This window comes from Cottoperca gobio, chromosome 19, assembly GCF_900634415.1.
Source record: "Cottoperca gobio chromosome 19, fCotGob3.1, whole genome shotgun sequence".
NCBI lineage: Eukaryota > Metazoa > Chordata > Actinopteri > Perciformes > Bovichtidae > Cottoperca > Cottoperca gobio.
In genome coordinates this window covers 6,552,965-6,571,005 of record NC_041373.1, presented here as the reverse complement: position 1 = coordinate 6,571,005, position 18,041 = coordinate 6,552,965, and the positions used below count along the sequence as shown (strand labels likewise).

At 39.8% G+C, this 18,041-nt stretch overlaps 1 protein-coding gene across 2 annotated transcripts; it reads right to left on the bottom strand.

The window, feature by feature from the left end:
• Window positions 1–1,469: 1,469 nt before the first annotated feature.
• Window positions 1,470–8,550, bottom strand: ormdl3 (ORMDL sphingolipid biosynthesis regulator 3). 2 transcript variants are annotated; one of them, XM_029456643.1, is made up of 4 exons: window positions 8,246–8,550; window positions 7,141–7,410; window positions 6,384–6,535; window positions 1,470–4,580 (listed from the first exon to the last, which is right to left on the bottom strand). In XM_029456643.1, the coding sequence occupies exons 2-4, from the start codon at window positions 7,312–7,314 to the stop codon at window positions 4,445–4,447; spliced, it is 462 nt and encodes a 153-aa protein (XP_029312503.1). In that variant the 5' UTR covers window positions 7,315–7,410; window positions 8,246–8,550; the 3' UTR covers window positions 1,470–4,444. The 2 variants fall into 2 exon arrangements, with proteins under 2 accessions (XP_029312503.1, XP_029312502.1); XM_029456642.1 differs by having other exon boundaries at window positions 8,218–8,549.
• Between the last annotated feature and the right edge of the window lie 9,491 nt (window positions 8,551–18,041).

Below are 18,041 nucleotides of genomic sequence, written 5' to 3'. Positions count from 1 at the left end.
GGACACAGGATATAATTCAATAAATTGGACCACATTTTCACTTTCACAGATCCACATCCGCCCAAGGCTTTAGTCTCTTAAAGCTCATATGATATTAAAAAAACAAATCTATTCAATCACAAAATTTTAATTAAACGTTACGTTTGATAATATCAGAAAAAGAAATTATTACACACACACACACACGTCTGGCTGCCGCTCTGCATTTCTCTGAATGGTCATGATATAAATGGGCATAATGAGAAAAGAAAAGTTATTTTTCATTTCATTCAAGTTGGAAATTAAACATTAATTCAATTCCAGACAATAAATCCTTGCAGACCTTTGTGTTTCTGTGGAAGATATTAAGTTGAAAGTTAAAATATATTTAACATCAACTGTATTTCAAATTTACTGCACTGTGATTTGATTTAGAAAAACAAAAGAGCAACAATATCTAGAACACTTACCTCATTATGGAGACTGAAGGTGGCCCTACAAGGTACAAGTCCCAAGCCCTGATATTTATTACATTTTCAATAATGAAATGTACGGCCTTGCACTCAACACACACATTTGGGACTATATCTCTGTATATTGCATATTCTTGTTATACTTCGTGCTGGGAACCTTATCACATTATATTGCATATAAGGTGTTTTCACATTTGTATTGTAATGTTCTTTATCTATGTTTCATGATTTTTTAAATATTTGCTTCCATTTTCTCTTACCGTGTTTATGTTATGCACCAATACACAAAGCAGAGTCGCTGTCTGTGAAACCCTCCTTAGCAATAAACTGGATTCTGATTTCTGGATACACAGAGTGTGTATTACATTATGTCTAACATGATCCTAACAACACTTACTGCAGCGTTAAACTCACAATCAGTTTGTGATGTAGTGGAACTGCTGCATCAGCGACAGACGAAATGACATTCTGTCTATTTGTGTTGAATAATAAACCGTTTGACTTATTCATGACTTCCATCAATTTCCTTCATTAATCTGCATATTGATGAATTCTATTTACCTGCCTGCTCTCGTATATGCCACTAAGATTCCAGCTTCTTTCACCCGGAATGTTTTATTTTATATCTTTCATCAGTAAGAGCGACCTTCAAAAGTCCTATGATTTATGAACACAGGATTATATATGAAACTGCACAACATGTTGTTACACCTCTGAGCTTCATTGTCAATATCACACAGTATAAAAACTCTGCTTTCTGCAAACATTGTTTGTTTCTTCAGGCTGCCAGATCTTTGTGTGTCACAGCAATGGATCCAACATGATACCCTGTTATATTCACTACTTTCACTTAATCAATGTTTAACAAGCCTCCGGTGTTGTGTAACAGAGCAAGGCCTGTACAGTACCTGTATCAGCTTGCAATGTCGAAATAAAGACCATGGATTACATTTTGGATTTGAAGCGTGCTACCAGTTGGAATTGGCAGAGAGTACAAAGTAGCGAGTTTAAGCTGTGTAGGGTTTAGGACAACCGTGTCATTTTTATTAGTCTGGTGTACGGCAGCAAAACATTGCTAATGCAAAGCAACAAGCATGCTCTGTGCACACTTGTACCCGTGTGAAATAAAACTCAAAAGCCTTTTCTAACAGTAAAAATGCATTTCTGTCACACACCATTAGTGGACAAGTCAATTCACAAATCTAGAAACAAGATCATACTTTTATTATTAAGTACTAAAACACGGCTTCACTAAAAGCTTGACTATTCTAAAATGTAACGTCAACATTTCTGTGTCCTAAATGAAGCCTGGACGTTTAGAGTAACAGAAATCAGTCGGATCTGTAAATCTATATTTTGATTTCATGCTGAATAGTCCCCATTCATTAATAATTACACCCAGAAAAAGGCAGGGGGCTCCTGCAGGTTTCAAAGTCCTCTACAAACCTTCACCCTGTAGTACCAACTGTTAAACGGAAACAAAAAAAGAAAGTGTACATGTCTTAACTACGAGGGCACTCCGCCAAAGCCGTTTACATAAGTGAACATTTATCCGTGTATCCGCCCTGTGATACAGATCTGCTCCAACATTTAAATGTGTTGTTCCTTGGCCCATACTACACCCTTCCACCAAGTTTCATGAAAGTCGGGCGAGTATTTCTTCCCATAATCCTGCTGACAAACAAACCGTACAGAAAACATAACCTCTTTGGCGGACATCATAATTAATCCAACATAACTCGTCCATTTAAATGAAATACAATCTCGGGCACTACAACGATACAAAAGCAGCAAAAAAAGACAATTTAGATGATACTTGAAAAATACTGTATTTTTGGGTCAAACTCTCTTTCAGAGGATCACATTGACATTTCCTTCATACGCTGATCTGTTTCAGAGTTTCACAGTTAAACCACATTCAAACCAAACTGCCTTACAAACTGTTTTTCCTAAACGATCCAATAAAGAAAAACAAAACAAAACAAGAATTCATGATCACTTTGTGCTATGAAAAATTAAACCATGTTTTTAGTAAAGCCCTTCATGGTGACAATATCTCAGAAACATCATGATGAAGAAATGACTACTAGTCAACTAGTATGGACAACAAGTATGGACTTTGGTCCATGTTTGTCATTGGTTGGATCAATGAATCAATTCAATACGGCAATCTGCTAAAAGAAATAACAGAATAGAACCGTTTCTGGCTCAGCTATAATTAATATGAAACAGAATCACAATAACTAAAAGTAATCAAAATGTGTCCCTTCATCTACCTTAAGATATGCAACTGGTATTGCCACTTCTACTAGTACTACTACTGCAGTTATAATAATATGTATGCTACTGTGGTTACTGCTATTACTACTGCTGAGAGAAAGATGTGGGGCCGACACTGTTCAGCTTAACATCCATCATCACATTTCAAAAATACATTTTCAATTCAGGAAAGAAGATATTCTATGTTCAGATCTCTCTTTAAAAGCCTGAACAGTGTTTGGTATCATAACATTTAGTGGGGGAGTAGAACACATTACTTTTGTCTCCGATTGCAGCATGTTTAAAACAAAAATGATCCATTTTTCATTTTGCAGAAGAATGAACATAGAAATATCAGGTTTATTCCATGACTATACAGATATAATCATTACTAAAACAAATTGTAGTTTCCCTATCATTTTATATTATAACTTCACGTTAAACTAATTCAAGTGAAATGGTTCATGGTTACTTCAGCCTTCCACTACAAAAAAAAAAGATCATAAACATGCATTAGACTAGCAATATGTAAAACTTTAAAACAAAAATATTCCCTAAAAATGTATAACGATCAGTGACCTTGTTACTCTAAAATGAAGCAGCTTTGTAACCCAGCTCAGAATCCCTTTAGCACATACTTAAAGTATAACTGCGTTTCCTTCGATCCTTAAAAAAAGATTGAATTTTGAGGTGTTTGTAATCTTCTGCACCTTCCATTAATGTAAATGAAGGTTGAACAAAACATTACTCTTTTGAGTATTTCAGGATTTACTGCAAGGCTGCTATATTGGAAGCTTTAGATTGCACAGGCGTACCTAATAAACTGTCCACTCAGTGTGTAATCTTTGTCTGGATTCCAAACTGAGATGCAGACACAGCTGGCTCATGCTAGTGCAACGAGTCCCCACGTGTAACTATGAATAAAGTAAGGACAGAAATACTTACCTCTTAACTTAAACTGCAGGACCTTTGCTTATATTGAATCAGTACAGTGTTCTTGCGCATACCTTCTGCACACAGGACAGACAGGAGGCTTGCTGTGACACAAACCAGGATAAGAGAAGTCCAAATATGGAAATGGTCAGATACAAATACAAGTTGCTTAACCCCACATTCTTGTCCTGGAGCAGAACAGCGAGGGCTAAATATAAAACCTTGTGGTTTCTTGTGTCTCGCCTCGGCGGCAGCTCACAGGTCTCTTACCGTTTCATTAAAGTGTTGTTTCTCTGCTCTAAACCCAGAAACCTCAAGAAAGAGGAAGCTTCTCCTCGGAGTGCAGCTGAATAAATACAGCAGTGTATCATTACATACAAACTCAATGTTGATTACAGCCTCAGTGCGCCAGTGGGTGTAAAATGGCACGTGATATTTGTGCAACTACATTGTCCTCTCCCTCTGACACCTTTTTTAAAATAAGTTCTGCAAAATAATTGACATAATCATTAATCTCCCTTTTTACAAAGTGTCTCTGAAATACCTGTAACTCAAAAGGAGATCGGCCACCAACAATCACAACAGCAAACTGTCCCTTCTCTGTAAGGTGTATTGTCTCTCTGTTCCAGGGGTTTGGAACCGTGGCAGTATCCCCAGCAGACTTCCTTTAGAGTGCTGCTCAGCACAGTCAGACAGCCACGGATCCTCGTGGATCTGCGGCCAAGTCAGAGGCCTGATACTCTCGTGTGCTCTCAGCAGTCCACGGGGACTCAGGGAAGGAGGTGTCCTCTTCCGCCTTGTCAGTACTTATTAATCCCAAAGATCCTCACTCCGTGCAGCTGGGGCAGCTTGGGGATGAGTACAGTAAGCAAGGAAACCGTGTTGACCACAAAATGGACCCGATCGTATTTGGTGTAGAAGCTGGTTAGTATATACCTGAATCAGAGACAAAGAAGAGAAGAATAAGTCATGATTACAACGGTAACAGATCAACCGCATCAGTCGGATCTGCATTTCTCAAGACATTTTGTTAACAAGCCTGAGAAATACAACAAGGTCTTTAGTAAAGGAAAACTCAAATTAAAAGATTCAATTTACTGATGTGAAAACATCACTTAAAAAGGCACAATGAGTAGGATTTGTCGGTTTCGGTTTGTATACACATTAATCAAAGTTGGCCGCTCCTTCCCGGCTCAACAAGGGTTACAATACTTGCCAGCGGGTGAAACCCCAAATACACTCTCGTTTGGGAACGAGTTTTGTCCGAGTTTCGCCTCACTTTATTTGAGTTTTTTTCGCCACTTTGTCTGCCATTTTCGCAGCTTCCTCTTGGATGCATGCTTACGATCTGGCACCTGGTCGTCTTTCTTAGAAGTTGACGCCCAAAAATGACCCCAGAAAATCAAAAAGGCAGAGGGCTGAAGGGTCTGCAGACAACGCCAAACACTTCTAAAAGGTCATAAGTGATGATTAAAAAGTATTATTCTTTTCTATGAGTCTATACATTGCTTTTGTTTTTTTATTACAAATCCTGCTCATTGTGCCTTTAAGTACGCAATAACCCTTTCACTTATTTATCCTCTGACAATCACAGCCAGATGTTTCCTAACTCATAACTCACACAGTGCCAACACTTTACTGTAAGATTCAACTCGCTGAACAATAGGATTACATCATCAGTTCACTGGACTACAATGTGGTGCTGCAATGTTAATCTATAATCTATAAAGCTCATCTTTAATGAAGAACAACTCAATTAACAGACAGGGAGAGCAACTAAGAGACAAACATTCATATTGGCCTCTACAGTGAGCTCGCAGCACTTCCTGTATGAACCCTGACTGTTCTGGCTACACGCTGACAGGATGCACAGATGTTCCCGGTGAGACACGAGAGTAAATAAGAAACTACGCTGATCTTACATAAACAGCATTTTTAGAAGTGACTGTACACACTAGGTAGGGTTTTTCTTAGAATGAGATATTGCACATCCTGTTCTCTGCTAAACAAGTGAGAACATGTAATAAAGGCGAGAGAGACTTTCGCAGACATGTAGCTTTTCCATCTGGAGCCTCGAAACTGACCACAAGTCTGCTCCTGCTGGCACTGGTTGCAACACAATAGGTCTTTAAAACTAACAAGGAAAAAGTGTACACCTGCAAAAACTGCTATCACTACAATGTTCAAAGCTGAGCTGGCACATCATGCCCAGGGAACCAGAATGCTTCCTGTAAACTGAACTCTGCTGGTTAATAAGGACACAGAAGAGCAAGAAAGCAGCAAGGGGTACTGCTGCAAATACTAAGCCCCTGAGCAATTTGTGAGCTCGGCTAATAAGGGAGCAGCAGGGACGTTAATCAATCAATTAAAAAGTAAAATCTTTGCAGAAAGTACAACTTTGAATTGAGCTAAAGGTAAAAACTAATCAGTTGGTAGCACACTGATTAAGCAGCATGACTGGCACAGGGGGACAAAAGCACTCACACACTTCCATAGAGATCCACAAAAACAAATGTTGCCGGTGGATGGGAAGCCGGTGAGGGATCGTGTTATTCAGACTTGGCTGTCTACATGGTCTTCTGCTGTCGACACCTTACCAACACCAAGCTTTGGTTCTCAATAAAAGGTACAATCCTGCTCTACTTCTTTCTCTTGTGCTCAAGATTAGATTCATCCTTTATGATCAGCTGTTTCCCACACAACTGAAGGTCGAGCATTAGGTTCAGAGGGGCCACTTACAGGACAATGGGTGTGATGGTGAGGAACTTGCGTGAAGCAGTGAACTGCAGACCATAGTCCATCTGCTCCCAGTGTGTAAGGAGGCGAGCCTTGCCCTGATCCGGGGTCTCAAATGGCGTCCCTTTGACCGTGTGGAGTAGGAGGTACATGCACTGCAACAGACAAGGCACACATAGTAAGAGACAAAAAGTAGAGCACTGTTGTAACATAGAAATAATACATACATGTCACACTGGGGGATGACAGATATTCTCCAGAATATTATTGATTATAGTCCCCAAAACCAGCAGGAAGCCCACAAGCAACAAGTAGGTTTGTTCTCACACTCTGCTTGTGCTGCCAAAAGCGTAAAAAAAACAAAAAACAATATAGATTAATAAAATAGCAATACAGAAAAAACATTTTCATTTGGGGGTTAACTGTCCCTTTAATAGACTCCTGTACTTTCAAATGTTACATATATTTTTTAGGGCCAGAAAGATAGTCTTAGGTAATGAGAGTTCATGATGCAAGACTGAGTTATACCACAGCTCTTAAAAGTTAAAGGCTGGGTGAAACATTACTTGCACCCATTCATTAACAAAGAACATGACTATGAGCAAGAAGAACGTTCTTTCTTCTCAAGATACCGTAGCGCACAGATTTGTTACCCTCTGACTCAATACTCCCAAAAGCCTTTCACCATCACTGTCTGTGTCCTCAACTGACCTGACTCATTCAACAAATGTTCTAAGGAAACTGTGGTAGTGCTGCTTACCAGATTGTGAATGAGGTTGGTGAGTGTCCAGACCACGGGCACGCTGGCGAAGGGAATGCTGAGCAGGATGACGTGTAGGAGGCCGATGCCCAGGATGTAAGACAGCCATATTCCCCTGCTGTTCATCACTCGGGTGTTGGGGTTTACCTCGCTGTGCGCCGTGCCCACGTTCATGATGGCGCCGGTGCCACTTCAGAGCACTCTACCTGCTGTATGATTGTACAAACTCTACCTGAGTTTGAACCCAGCTGCCGTGACTTGATCCGTTTGCTGTAAGATAAATAAAAGTAGGTCCATGCCTGATTATTCAGGTCATTATCTACAGAATTATTAAGATTTAGTCAGTGTATACTGTCAAATTGTATTTTTATGACTTGCTTGCTTCTAACTCAACTTAAATTTTACAGTTAAAATAATCACGTCTATGTAGGGCTCCACGATAATTCAATACAATCATTTGTTATTTATTTATAGGCTAACCATGAAGGCTATTGAGAATTTCCCCCCAGGTATAAATAAAGTATCTATCTATCTATCTATCTATCTATCTATCTATCTATCTATCTATCTATCTATCTATCTATCTATTGTATAACAACAGCTACTCTTCCTGTGGAATACATAAATGTATTTACAATATTTCAGTGAAATGACAAAAGAGTTGTTATTATGGTTAACATCAATTGAAGTATTTTCCATATGATTTTGCATATCATGATGTATCAATATACCAATATGATGATTTTAATGGTCACCTGCCAGCCAATCACAAACCAGTATTTTCTGTGGCCGTGGTAGATGGAACTAACGTGTAACTAAGGCTAAATGAATATATTAGTCGGCTATTTATAGAAAAGAAAGTAAGAAAACCTGCTACGGAAGTCAGTATCTGCCTGGTCAACAGCAACTGATTGACAAGAGTAAACAACGTAGTGTAAATTGCCTAAAATGTAACTGGCTGTATCCTTATCCTTAACATGGCTACAGAGATCTACAAGTGGACTAGCTAGCACTACTGGAGTTAAAATATACTTATACATGTCAATTATAAGTGAGTAAATAAATCAGTACACTCACAGCAGAGAAAAATGGCTTCAACTCCGACCTGTATTGGCACTAGTCCGTTATCACAGTTTGTGTCTTATCGATGCCTTCAGTTATGTAACTGGTACTATCACCGGGAGACCGGCGAGGCTCCTGTGTTTCCATCAGTCATCCGGTAACCATCTTTCGGCTCCGAACGTGCTGCTAAGCGCTGCGGATCTGCTCGTGTAGGCTCACAATCTACCGAGACACACGTCCACTTTTCCTCTTCGTCTTCCAGACAACAGCTGGTGACAACACAGCACAGTTCATGATGTAACGTCACCGCTATTCGCTTTCACGGCCCCGTATTTAGGGTGAACGCTTTTACACCTCGCATTCTGCTGTGATTGGTTGCTTTAGGTCATGTGGCCAATGGCTGACCTATTCGGCGTTTAATGCGTTTTTAAAATAACATGGTTCACGCCCCTTTCAGACGTCACAGCGGAGGCGGGCTCAGAGGAAACGGACATGATTGACACTAGGGATTTAATAACGGAAAGAATAAAACATATAAATCAAAGGAGGAAATATGAATTACTGAATTAATTAATTACTTATGACGTTAAATATCCTTTTAAAAAACATATTGCATACATATATATATATATATATATATATATATATATATATATATATATATATATATATAAAACATATTGCATACATATATATATATATATATATATATATATATATATATATATAAAACATATTGCATACATATATATATATATATATATATGTATGCAATATGTTTTTTAAAAGGATATTTAACGTCACAAGTAATTAATTAAATCAGTAATTCATATTTCCTCCTTTTTAAATGTTTTATTCTTTCCGTATATATATATATGTATATATATATATATATATATATATATATATATGTATATATATATATATATATATATATATATATATATATATATATATATATATATATATATATATGTATATACAGTAGGCCTACCAGTCAAAAGTTTGGACACACCTTCTCATTCACATTGAATGAGAAGGTGTGTCCACACATTTGACTGGTACTGTATATTATTAGAAATGTCCTATATTTTGTCTTTTCTTATAGCTAAAATGTATACAATATTGTAAGAATTGTATGCAAAAAGTATGCAGTGTAAGCAATTTTATTTATGCATCAAATTTATTCCAAATATCAAAATTTACAACAAAGAAACAAAGTGCTGGCTAAAAGCAAATGTTGTTCAAATTTAAAAGAATTGTACTGTACCATGGCGTATTAGTGTATTGTGTTTGTGTATTGGTTTATGTGTATGTTAATGTTAATTTCCATATTGTAGTTTCATGATATTGAATGCTGTAAAGTTTAAGTACACTGTACATGTGAAAGCCCAACTAGGGACAAGGGTTGGATATTAGAAATAGCTATGAACTCTTTGCTCTGTATTAGAAGCATTTTAAATTGCATCATCCCCATCAAATAAAATACATTTAATTCTTGCAATAGAGTATAAAAATGAGGAAGACTAAGAGCTTACAGCCATGCTATCGACCAGGAACAGACTGAGAATTAAAAATGACCCCAGACCCCAAAACCCCTCCACGATACCCCACCATTCACACAACCCACGCCACACTTTATTTAAAAAAAGATTACTGAACAATATTTATAACAACAACTTTTGTAAAATATATGTAAAATAAAACATGGCGTTGCTCTTAGGTGGAGGTTGGCTAAAAGGAGCATATATTGGCACAATGGCACTGACAAACTATATAATGTTATATATCACATAATATAAACTAATATTATATAATGTAAACTATATACCACTAGAATAATATTCATTTAATCTGGGCCAAAATTGCGGCAGAATAACCATCGGACAGAATAACAGATCAACACGGCCATCTCTTCATCCCACTCTCAAGAAGGGTCATTCAGATCAAATTTAAGTTCACTAAAAGTTAGTCATTTCTGTTAAAGCAGCCACGGGCTCTGATGCTGGTTGACCCTTGATACCCATGTACAAAAGGAGGCTCTTGACTACTAATGTACCCAAGGTGAGAAGAGACCTTGCTGGAGGCAACAAAGGTTGACTGACGGGACTGATACTGTGGTCCCAAAATCAAAGATCAACAGTGTCATGTTCTAGATCCTAAGATAAGCCCTGATACTAATTTAGGCCCACAGTAGCCTGAGGCCAAAGGGGTCAACTATGTTCTACCTGCATGCATTGTTACGTGACACCCACTGTTTCTAAGGGTACCCCTGTGATGAGTGGCATGAAACAGGTTTGGCCGTCTGACAGTTTGGACTCTCTCCTACGCTCATAGCCTTGGGTGCTATAGCTGTGTTAGCGATGTAAACCTAGAGCTCTGTTCAAATACGAACCATGGATGACAGTGCTGTGAGATCATTGCTGGCACTGCAACAATGGCCAAATACATGACAGTGATAAAACAGACCTCAGGAGGGGGGCAAAGGGTGACGCCTACAGATGTCAAATCAACAAGTCGTCATCTGGATATATTTGGCATTGAGAGACACAGTGTGGATTTTAAAGGAAGACAGAAAACTTATTTTTTTGTCCTTTCAGTGACATAAATACTGTGCACACATAATCTAAGTGACCTATGAGGCTGCACGATATGAGGAAAATATGCGATAACGCTGTTGAATATCGCAATACCAATATTATGATAAATAAACATATTTAAGTGTACTCAGTTCTGCCTTTCTACTACGTTCAGTACACTGCTTCAAAACAACAAATAGCTTGTTGTAAAAACAAAAGGAAAGGAAATTAATTCCAACATTCTTTTATTAGTAAAAATTAACTGAGCACAAAAGGCACCAATTAAAAAAAATATTATGATAATTACATTTTAAAGTGCGGTGTTCTACCCATACTCTCTTTCAACTAACTCAAAGAGTCTCTGAGTGAAATATCGCAGTGAAGTCTTTCGCAGTGCGTTTATTGGGCAAGTTGACATTGCAATGACCATAAAAAAAAAAAAAAAAGATATATTGTGCAACCATACTTGACTTAACCCACTTTACCCCATTTAGGGGAAGAGTGCGTCCGCTGTCTCAGGGTATTGCGTATAGGTTTTGTTGTACAGCACCCATCTGAAAAAAGATTTACACCAAGCAGGAGCGGGTATCTAATCTTGGCCATAAGAAAACTTTGGCTTCTACTAGCGATGATAAAAATCAAAGCCTCAAAGTCCTGCAGTCGTCTCTATTTCCTCACACAACTACATATTTAATAGATGTTTAAATATGTTCCTCTGTAGACTACATTCCTCAACACTTTGGCGAATGCCCGCAGGTCATCTGTCTAAGCCTTTCAGACGCAATGTGATAGTAAATAGGACTCATGCCAGTGATGAAAGCTTTTAATGATCAGATGCATTTCATGTTCTACTTTGTTCTGGCATCAGTGGCTGTGAAAGAAAAACATTCTTTGCTAATGACATATAAAGAATTTAGACTAAGACATATCTGGCTATTCATAAACCTATATCTAATTATCAACTACAACCATAATACTGTACCTATTTACTTTGGGGAGGACCCGGACCAAGATTTGAGCCCAGGACCTTCATCCTCTGTCTGCAATTATCTTTTCATTTGATTAACTGATTGCCATTTAACTGTTGTATAATATAAACTATTATAATGTGAATGTTTTTTATCATGTTGAATAGTCCTCAGCATTATATGTCTTCCCTTCGTTGTGGCTAATGGTTTACTAGAGACTGAAGTCTTTATATTATTTTGGCACTTAAAGATTGTTGGAAAGAAAATCACACACATGCAGTTGCATTGATAGAAAAACAGCCGTGCTTATGATATGATATTTAATGAAAACTCTAAAGCTTTGTATTCTTTGTTGTAGCAGAGAAAGTGATATTGTAATGTTATAGTTAATGAATTTGGTGTTACATCCCTTGGTGTGCCACAGATTGCAGCTATGTTGCAATTCTGTCAGTGTAGTAATTTAATTCTAACTATTAGTCAAACCCATCAAGGAAAAGGCTGTCAACAACTGTTCCTTTATTAAACAAATCACCATTATACTATGGATCACTATTTTATAGAGGTAAATGCTACACATTCTGCTGCTGTTTTTAGAGCCATGCAAGATTTATTTTCTGTTTCTTGACTGATGTTCACAAAAAAAAAGCAATTCTTAATTCATCATTTTGATTTCTGATCTATTATGATGGCCGATTTTCACAATTGCTGACGTGGTATTGATTCAGAATAATAATACATAAATATCAAACATATTTGTTAGTTGCATTGTCTAGTTGTCGTGTCACATTACAGGCTGATTGCTCCACGTTTACAAGACATTTCATGGACATGTAATTGATAATCTAGAGCTTCTGACTGTATGTGACCAGCAGATGTCACCATCAACACACTTAACTGGTTGCTGCCGTCCTGGAGTCGGTACTGAAACAACTAGTAACTTTATCACGAGCAGTGGAGCAGTCAACATGAAAGGTATAATAATTACACAAGGTCACTCTCTTTTCTAAGTGCATGTATCTACATTAAATCTGTCATTTCACTTATCAAAGTAGCTGACAATTGATTGTCTGTTAGTCGATTGATAGATCGACCCTAACCCTAACCCTAATCACCAACTATTTTGATAATCAATTTATCTTTTTTAAAGTAATCTTTCATGCAGAAATGCCAAAAAATGCAGTTTTCAGACTCTCAGACATGGAGATTTCCTGCATTTCTCTGTTTGTTTTGGGATCACCTTGTCATTTTATTTTGACTATTTTCTGAAATTTAATAGACCGAATGATTAATTAATTAATCTTGAAAATCATCTGCAGATTAATTGATATGAAAATATTAGTTAATTGCACGATTGCAACATGAATATGCTTTGCAAACTTTATGTGTGGGGTACAGATTAACTACCATGCATGTCAGCCAAAAGCTGATAAATACTGTTGAAGAAAAAAAGGAAAGCAAAACTTATTCCCAACTTGTTCTGTCCATGTAAAATGTAAGGCATCTATTATGTAGATATATTTTTACATTTTCACATTACCTGCTCAGCAGTAATGCAGAGAATGTTACTTAAAAATATAGAAATATACATGGCTATTAATACGAAGGTGTTCTTACGGTCAGTGGCATTGGGGCTTGTATGGCCTGCAGATGAGCTGGATGTGACAGGAATGATACTGCTGGGGCAGCTTTCTCCAAAAAGGAGAGTTGGACTTGTGACCCAGGCAGGCTTGGATGATAGCCCCGCTGGAAAAGGCTGACGCAAGGGAGTCCATTATTGCCCCTGGAGGAAGCTGAGGATTAGAACACCAAAGAATTTCAATAAAAGAAGTGTCTGTTTGGGGATCGGGGAGGGGCAGAAGGATGGTGGTGGTGGTGGTGATGGAGGGGGGGGGAGGTTCCCCTCATTGTCCCAACAGTGATTGAGAGCAAGAGGAGGGGAGTGGGACGGCATTGTGTTTGCAGCTCCTCTGAAGAAGGTGGTTATTAGGGGGGATGGCTAAGGAGGGGTGAGGGATGGGGAGGCTGTTGACTCTTCATCTTGTGTGAACAAAGTCTCTGGCACATAGCCCTCTTCTGTCTCTCTGTCCTGGACTCCCTTGTTTACGAGTGCCATGAATTCTGTCCCTCTCGGCAGGGACCCCCACCACCTCCAACCTGCACCGCCGCAGATTGTGGGGCTTAAGTGCCCTTTAATTAGGCCGCCTCAGTGTCCGGCTGAAGACCGCTGAGGGTTTAGGCTCTTCCCTGTGGGACCTTGCTGAGCGGCTCATAGAGCTTCCCTCACACAGCCAAGGGATGAAGTGTTTGCTGCTCTAATGAAAAAGGTTTATTTGGGGGGAAGAGCTCTTGTCGTCTTTGTCCCCTGTCTTAAAAAGTCCTGACAAAAGGCATTGATATTATCCCTAACACTGTCCCATTTCCAGGACACATTAGTGAGGACTCTGAGGTGAGGCAGCAGTCTCTCAGCCACCGCATGACCTCCAACACTCTCCAGACAAATCATGACAGTAAGCACGATGCACTTCCTGTGCAGGCGGAGCACACTGTACACTGGGACATTATTGTTATTATTATTATCATTATCTGGTATTCATTTATCAGGCAATTACTTCACAGATGGAGGCAAAAGAAAATCTGGTTCCTGGTCATGAAATTCGAATGGGAGATTTACATTTTGCACATTATGTAGAGGAGCGTGAATTCCCAAAAATGCAACTCATCCACATACACAGCCAAACACATGCACAGCTTTGTCATTGTGATGGAGCACATTTCATTATCATAGCAGCAAAAACAAGCTCAGGATAGAGAGTATAAAGGGGGAGGTGGGCAAGAAGAGGCATTGGGAATTTGCTGAACTGCTCCAGCAAAATGAGTAATTTCTGGATGCCCCATTGTGTGAAGAGCTTACAGGGTGAGGGCTCTGAAAGGAAGAGGCAAAGGAAGGATATAAACATGGGAGCAAGTGAAATAAAGTGAAAGATGGAAGGAATGAGAGACAGAGAGAAGAATGAAAAGAAGTTTGTGAAGGGAGCAGGGCGGGATTGGGCGTGTTCAAAAACTTTTTCGCTACAGCCCAGTGTGTGTAGATACCCTCCTAATCCTGGTTTTATTGGCTGCCTGTGTCGAGCCATGCTGGTCGGATTGAGTAGGGAGGGTAAAGAGGTGTGGAAGGGGGGGGTGAACACATGTCCTTCTTTGTGGTAATGCGCTGATTACCCCTGAGAAAGAGCCCGACCTGGTTACGGCCTTTCTCAGGTCACCGTAGAAACCGGCCCGGTAGGGGAGCGCTGTGTGTGCCTCCCCCTCCTCTGCACCTACTGATGCAGACACGTAGACCGAGGCCTTGCTTTGCAGAGGTTTGTACAAAACACTAAGTGTTGTTGAGACACAGTTCATTTTCAGATCAGTCTCCAATGTTCTTGACCTTAAAAGGGATAGTTCAGATTGTTTGAAGTGGGGTTGTTTGAGCTACTTATCTATAGTCAGCGCACTACCACAGTAGATGGTGGTCTGCACAGCCCCAATTTGGAGAAGCAGACAGGAGTTACCGCATTGAAGCTTAGCAATGTACAGCTGTAAGTTAGCCACCTAAAAGAAAGGCCCACCAAAACAAAAATGCATATCAGTTTAAGTGTCAATCTAGGCAGCGGTAGACCAGCAACTCTCGTGTTCTGCAGAGAACAGCTACAGTTTCCAGTGGGAAAGGGCTGTCTGAAGGCAAGGTAAGGTGGTGAAGATATTCTAAATATAGTGTACACTTTTTCTTTTTCGGAGGGCTTTTCTTTTAGGGGGCTAAAACACATTTCGCCGCTGCCACCGTCCACAGCTGTACAGTACATTGCTTAGCTTCCGTACTGCTACTCCTGTCTGTTTCTGCGAACTGGGAGCGAGCCAACCGTAATCTACTGCAGGTAATACACTGAGTATGGATAAGTGGCTCATACAACCCCACTTCAAAACATCCAAACTATCCCTTTAATCACTGTTGCCTTTCCAGACAATTCGCGTTGCACTTGTGGCCTCAACCTGGGAAACGTGGTTTCAATGTTGTTCAGATGCAGACCGCAGACTGATTCCTTTGCCTGCGCTCATAAATTAGACCACTGTCACATTCCCCCCCATCTATCGCTGGCCCTGCAAACCGTCTATAGCTCCTGCAGAGCAACTGTCATCCAAATCCCAGAGCTGAGCTCGGCACATTTCTGGCGATGCCGTAACACATGACAATGTTCCTGATCGAAAACAGACCTGCCTCATTGTCAGCACCGCTCTGACATACCGCATCTTGACTCGAGGCATTGAAAAGCCATCCTGATTGGTATAATGCAGAAGACTCCCCACCACGACTAGCAGGAGTGCAGGCTTCATACAAGTTGCACAAAGATATCTATCAATTATTGTCACATTTAGAGGCTCAGAGGACCCCCCTCCCCTTCTCCTCTCAAACAGGGCGGTAGGTCGAGTGCTGCTCAGTCACTGCCTGTTTCCCCATCTTCTTTGTTATGGAGGAATAAAACACAGAAGGGGCGGGTGAAGGGTGGGCACTCCACTACTGACCTCCAGACTGTGGTCACTGTGCTCTCTCCCTACGTTGGCCACTCAGCCTCCTCTCTGCAGAGTGCACGCTCCCAGCCCCTGCTGAGCGACCTTCCAGCCCCCTCAGTCCACCGAGCTCACTCACGCCCTGGAGGTCCTCGGCAGAAAGATCACGGCCCCCAAGGCAACACACAACAGAGGCAGATATTTTATATTTCAAGTGTAAATACTGCTGGTTCATTTAAAATCACTTAAGAGTAACTTAGTTATGTCAGAGTGACATGTCCATGACAAACTTAGTATTTAACAAGTGTGATATTTGTGTCACCTGTTGTTTAAGCAGCATTGTGAACTAGAGAATCCAGAGATGACCTGCTTTCCTCTGTTTCACATCACATTTAACTGAATATCTTTAGGTTTTTTGGACTGGCACAATGTCTGTAATTGTGTATGGGCGACATTTCGTCTCCAAAGTCCAAAAAAATTATTTACATTCTCTTTTTTTTGTTGCTACAATATTAATTCAGGATGAATCTCTTACTATGTTATTGAACTCATTATGACTTTCCTTACTTGGAAACTAATCTCCCAAGGCTGGCTTCCACATGGTTCCACACACTCAATCTGAAATCTATCAGGTAATCCATCTGGTCTAAATACTTGTAAATGTATTTCCAATAAGTTTTAACCCACATTTTAATAGTATGTGTTCAAAAAGGCCTTCAAGTCTAGTTCACAGATAAAGGATGGGTGCTTATTTAATCATGTCACAAAAGAGTGAATTGTTCTTAAATTCAACTACAAAGAAACTACAGTCTTAGCACAGACTATAGTAACATGTTACCACTGACATCAGTCTGTAAAAGGCATGGCGTAAAACAAATCTAGCTGCAAACTGGTAGATTAAAATCATACCGATGTTCAGAGCCTCACAGTTCATAAAAAGTTATGTTCTGTGAAGTATCAACTTTACACTGATGAACCCCTTCATTACTGGTTTCAAAATGTCTTCTGCAGTGGTCGCTGGTTTCCATTCTTTCCATGACTGATAATCCTTTATCTCTTAAGTAGATTGTTATCACTACAACCGGCTTTGTTTGATCTCTGCCCGGTATCTTGTTTGTATTCGTCCTGATCAGTTTCCTTGTGTGTGAATCAAATGCATGCTTACTTCAGGCTAAGTCCATCACAAGTGTCCCACCCTCCTCCTTCACTCTGTCTGTCGCCCTCTCCTCTCCCTCCTCCCCCTGTCCCACGACTGCTCGCCCCACAGCCCATCAGAATGACAATAGTATTGATGTAAAATGTGTCGCCTTTGGGCCGCTGAAGCATATAACCCCTGCATGCCTGGCCCAGCCACCACCACAGTTTATGGCTTTATTGTGTCCCCTTTTATGTCCTCCCCTGTTGGGGTGGGCGGACAACAATTTAGAAAATTCACTGTATATGTCCCTGTGAGTGGGACAGAGATAATGCGTTTGTTGACATGTGTGTCAGTGTGTGTGCGCGCAGTATGCACATATATCCGAATCAATTAGTCAGGGCACAACCCCTAAAAAATCAATGTGTCAACATACACGTCAGCTGGTGTAAACCCCGCATCGCAGAGACTTCTGCGGGGAAGCCGGCCTACATCCCGTCACCTACCACCAGCCACTTTGGGGAATCTTTTTTTTTTTTTTTTTTCAACGATCACACATGAAACAAGTTGAGTAACAACTCTGCTCTACCTTTTTTCATGTGTCCCTCCCCA

Bases quoted from the DNA above. Each gene is read 5' to 3' on its own strand.
- ormdl3 (XM_029456643.1), bottom strand. From the start codon at position 7,314: ATGAACGTGGGCACGGCGCACAGCGAGGTAAACCCCAACACCCGAGTG. The intron at 6,536-7,140 runs GTAAGCAGCACT...TGTCTGTTGCAG, and splicing joins CCAACCTCATTCACAATCTG to TGCATGTACCTCCTACTCCA. The intron at 4,581-6,383 runs GTAAGTGGCCCC...TCTCTGATTCAG, and splicing joins ACCATCACACCCATTGTCCT to GTATATACTAACCAGCTTCT.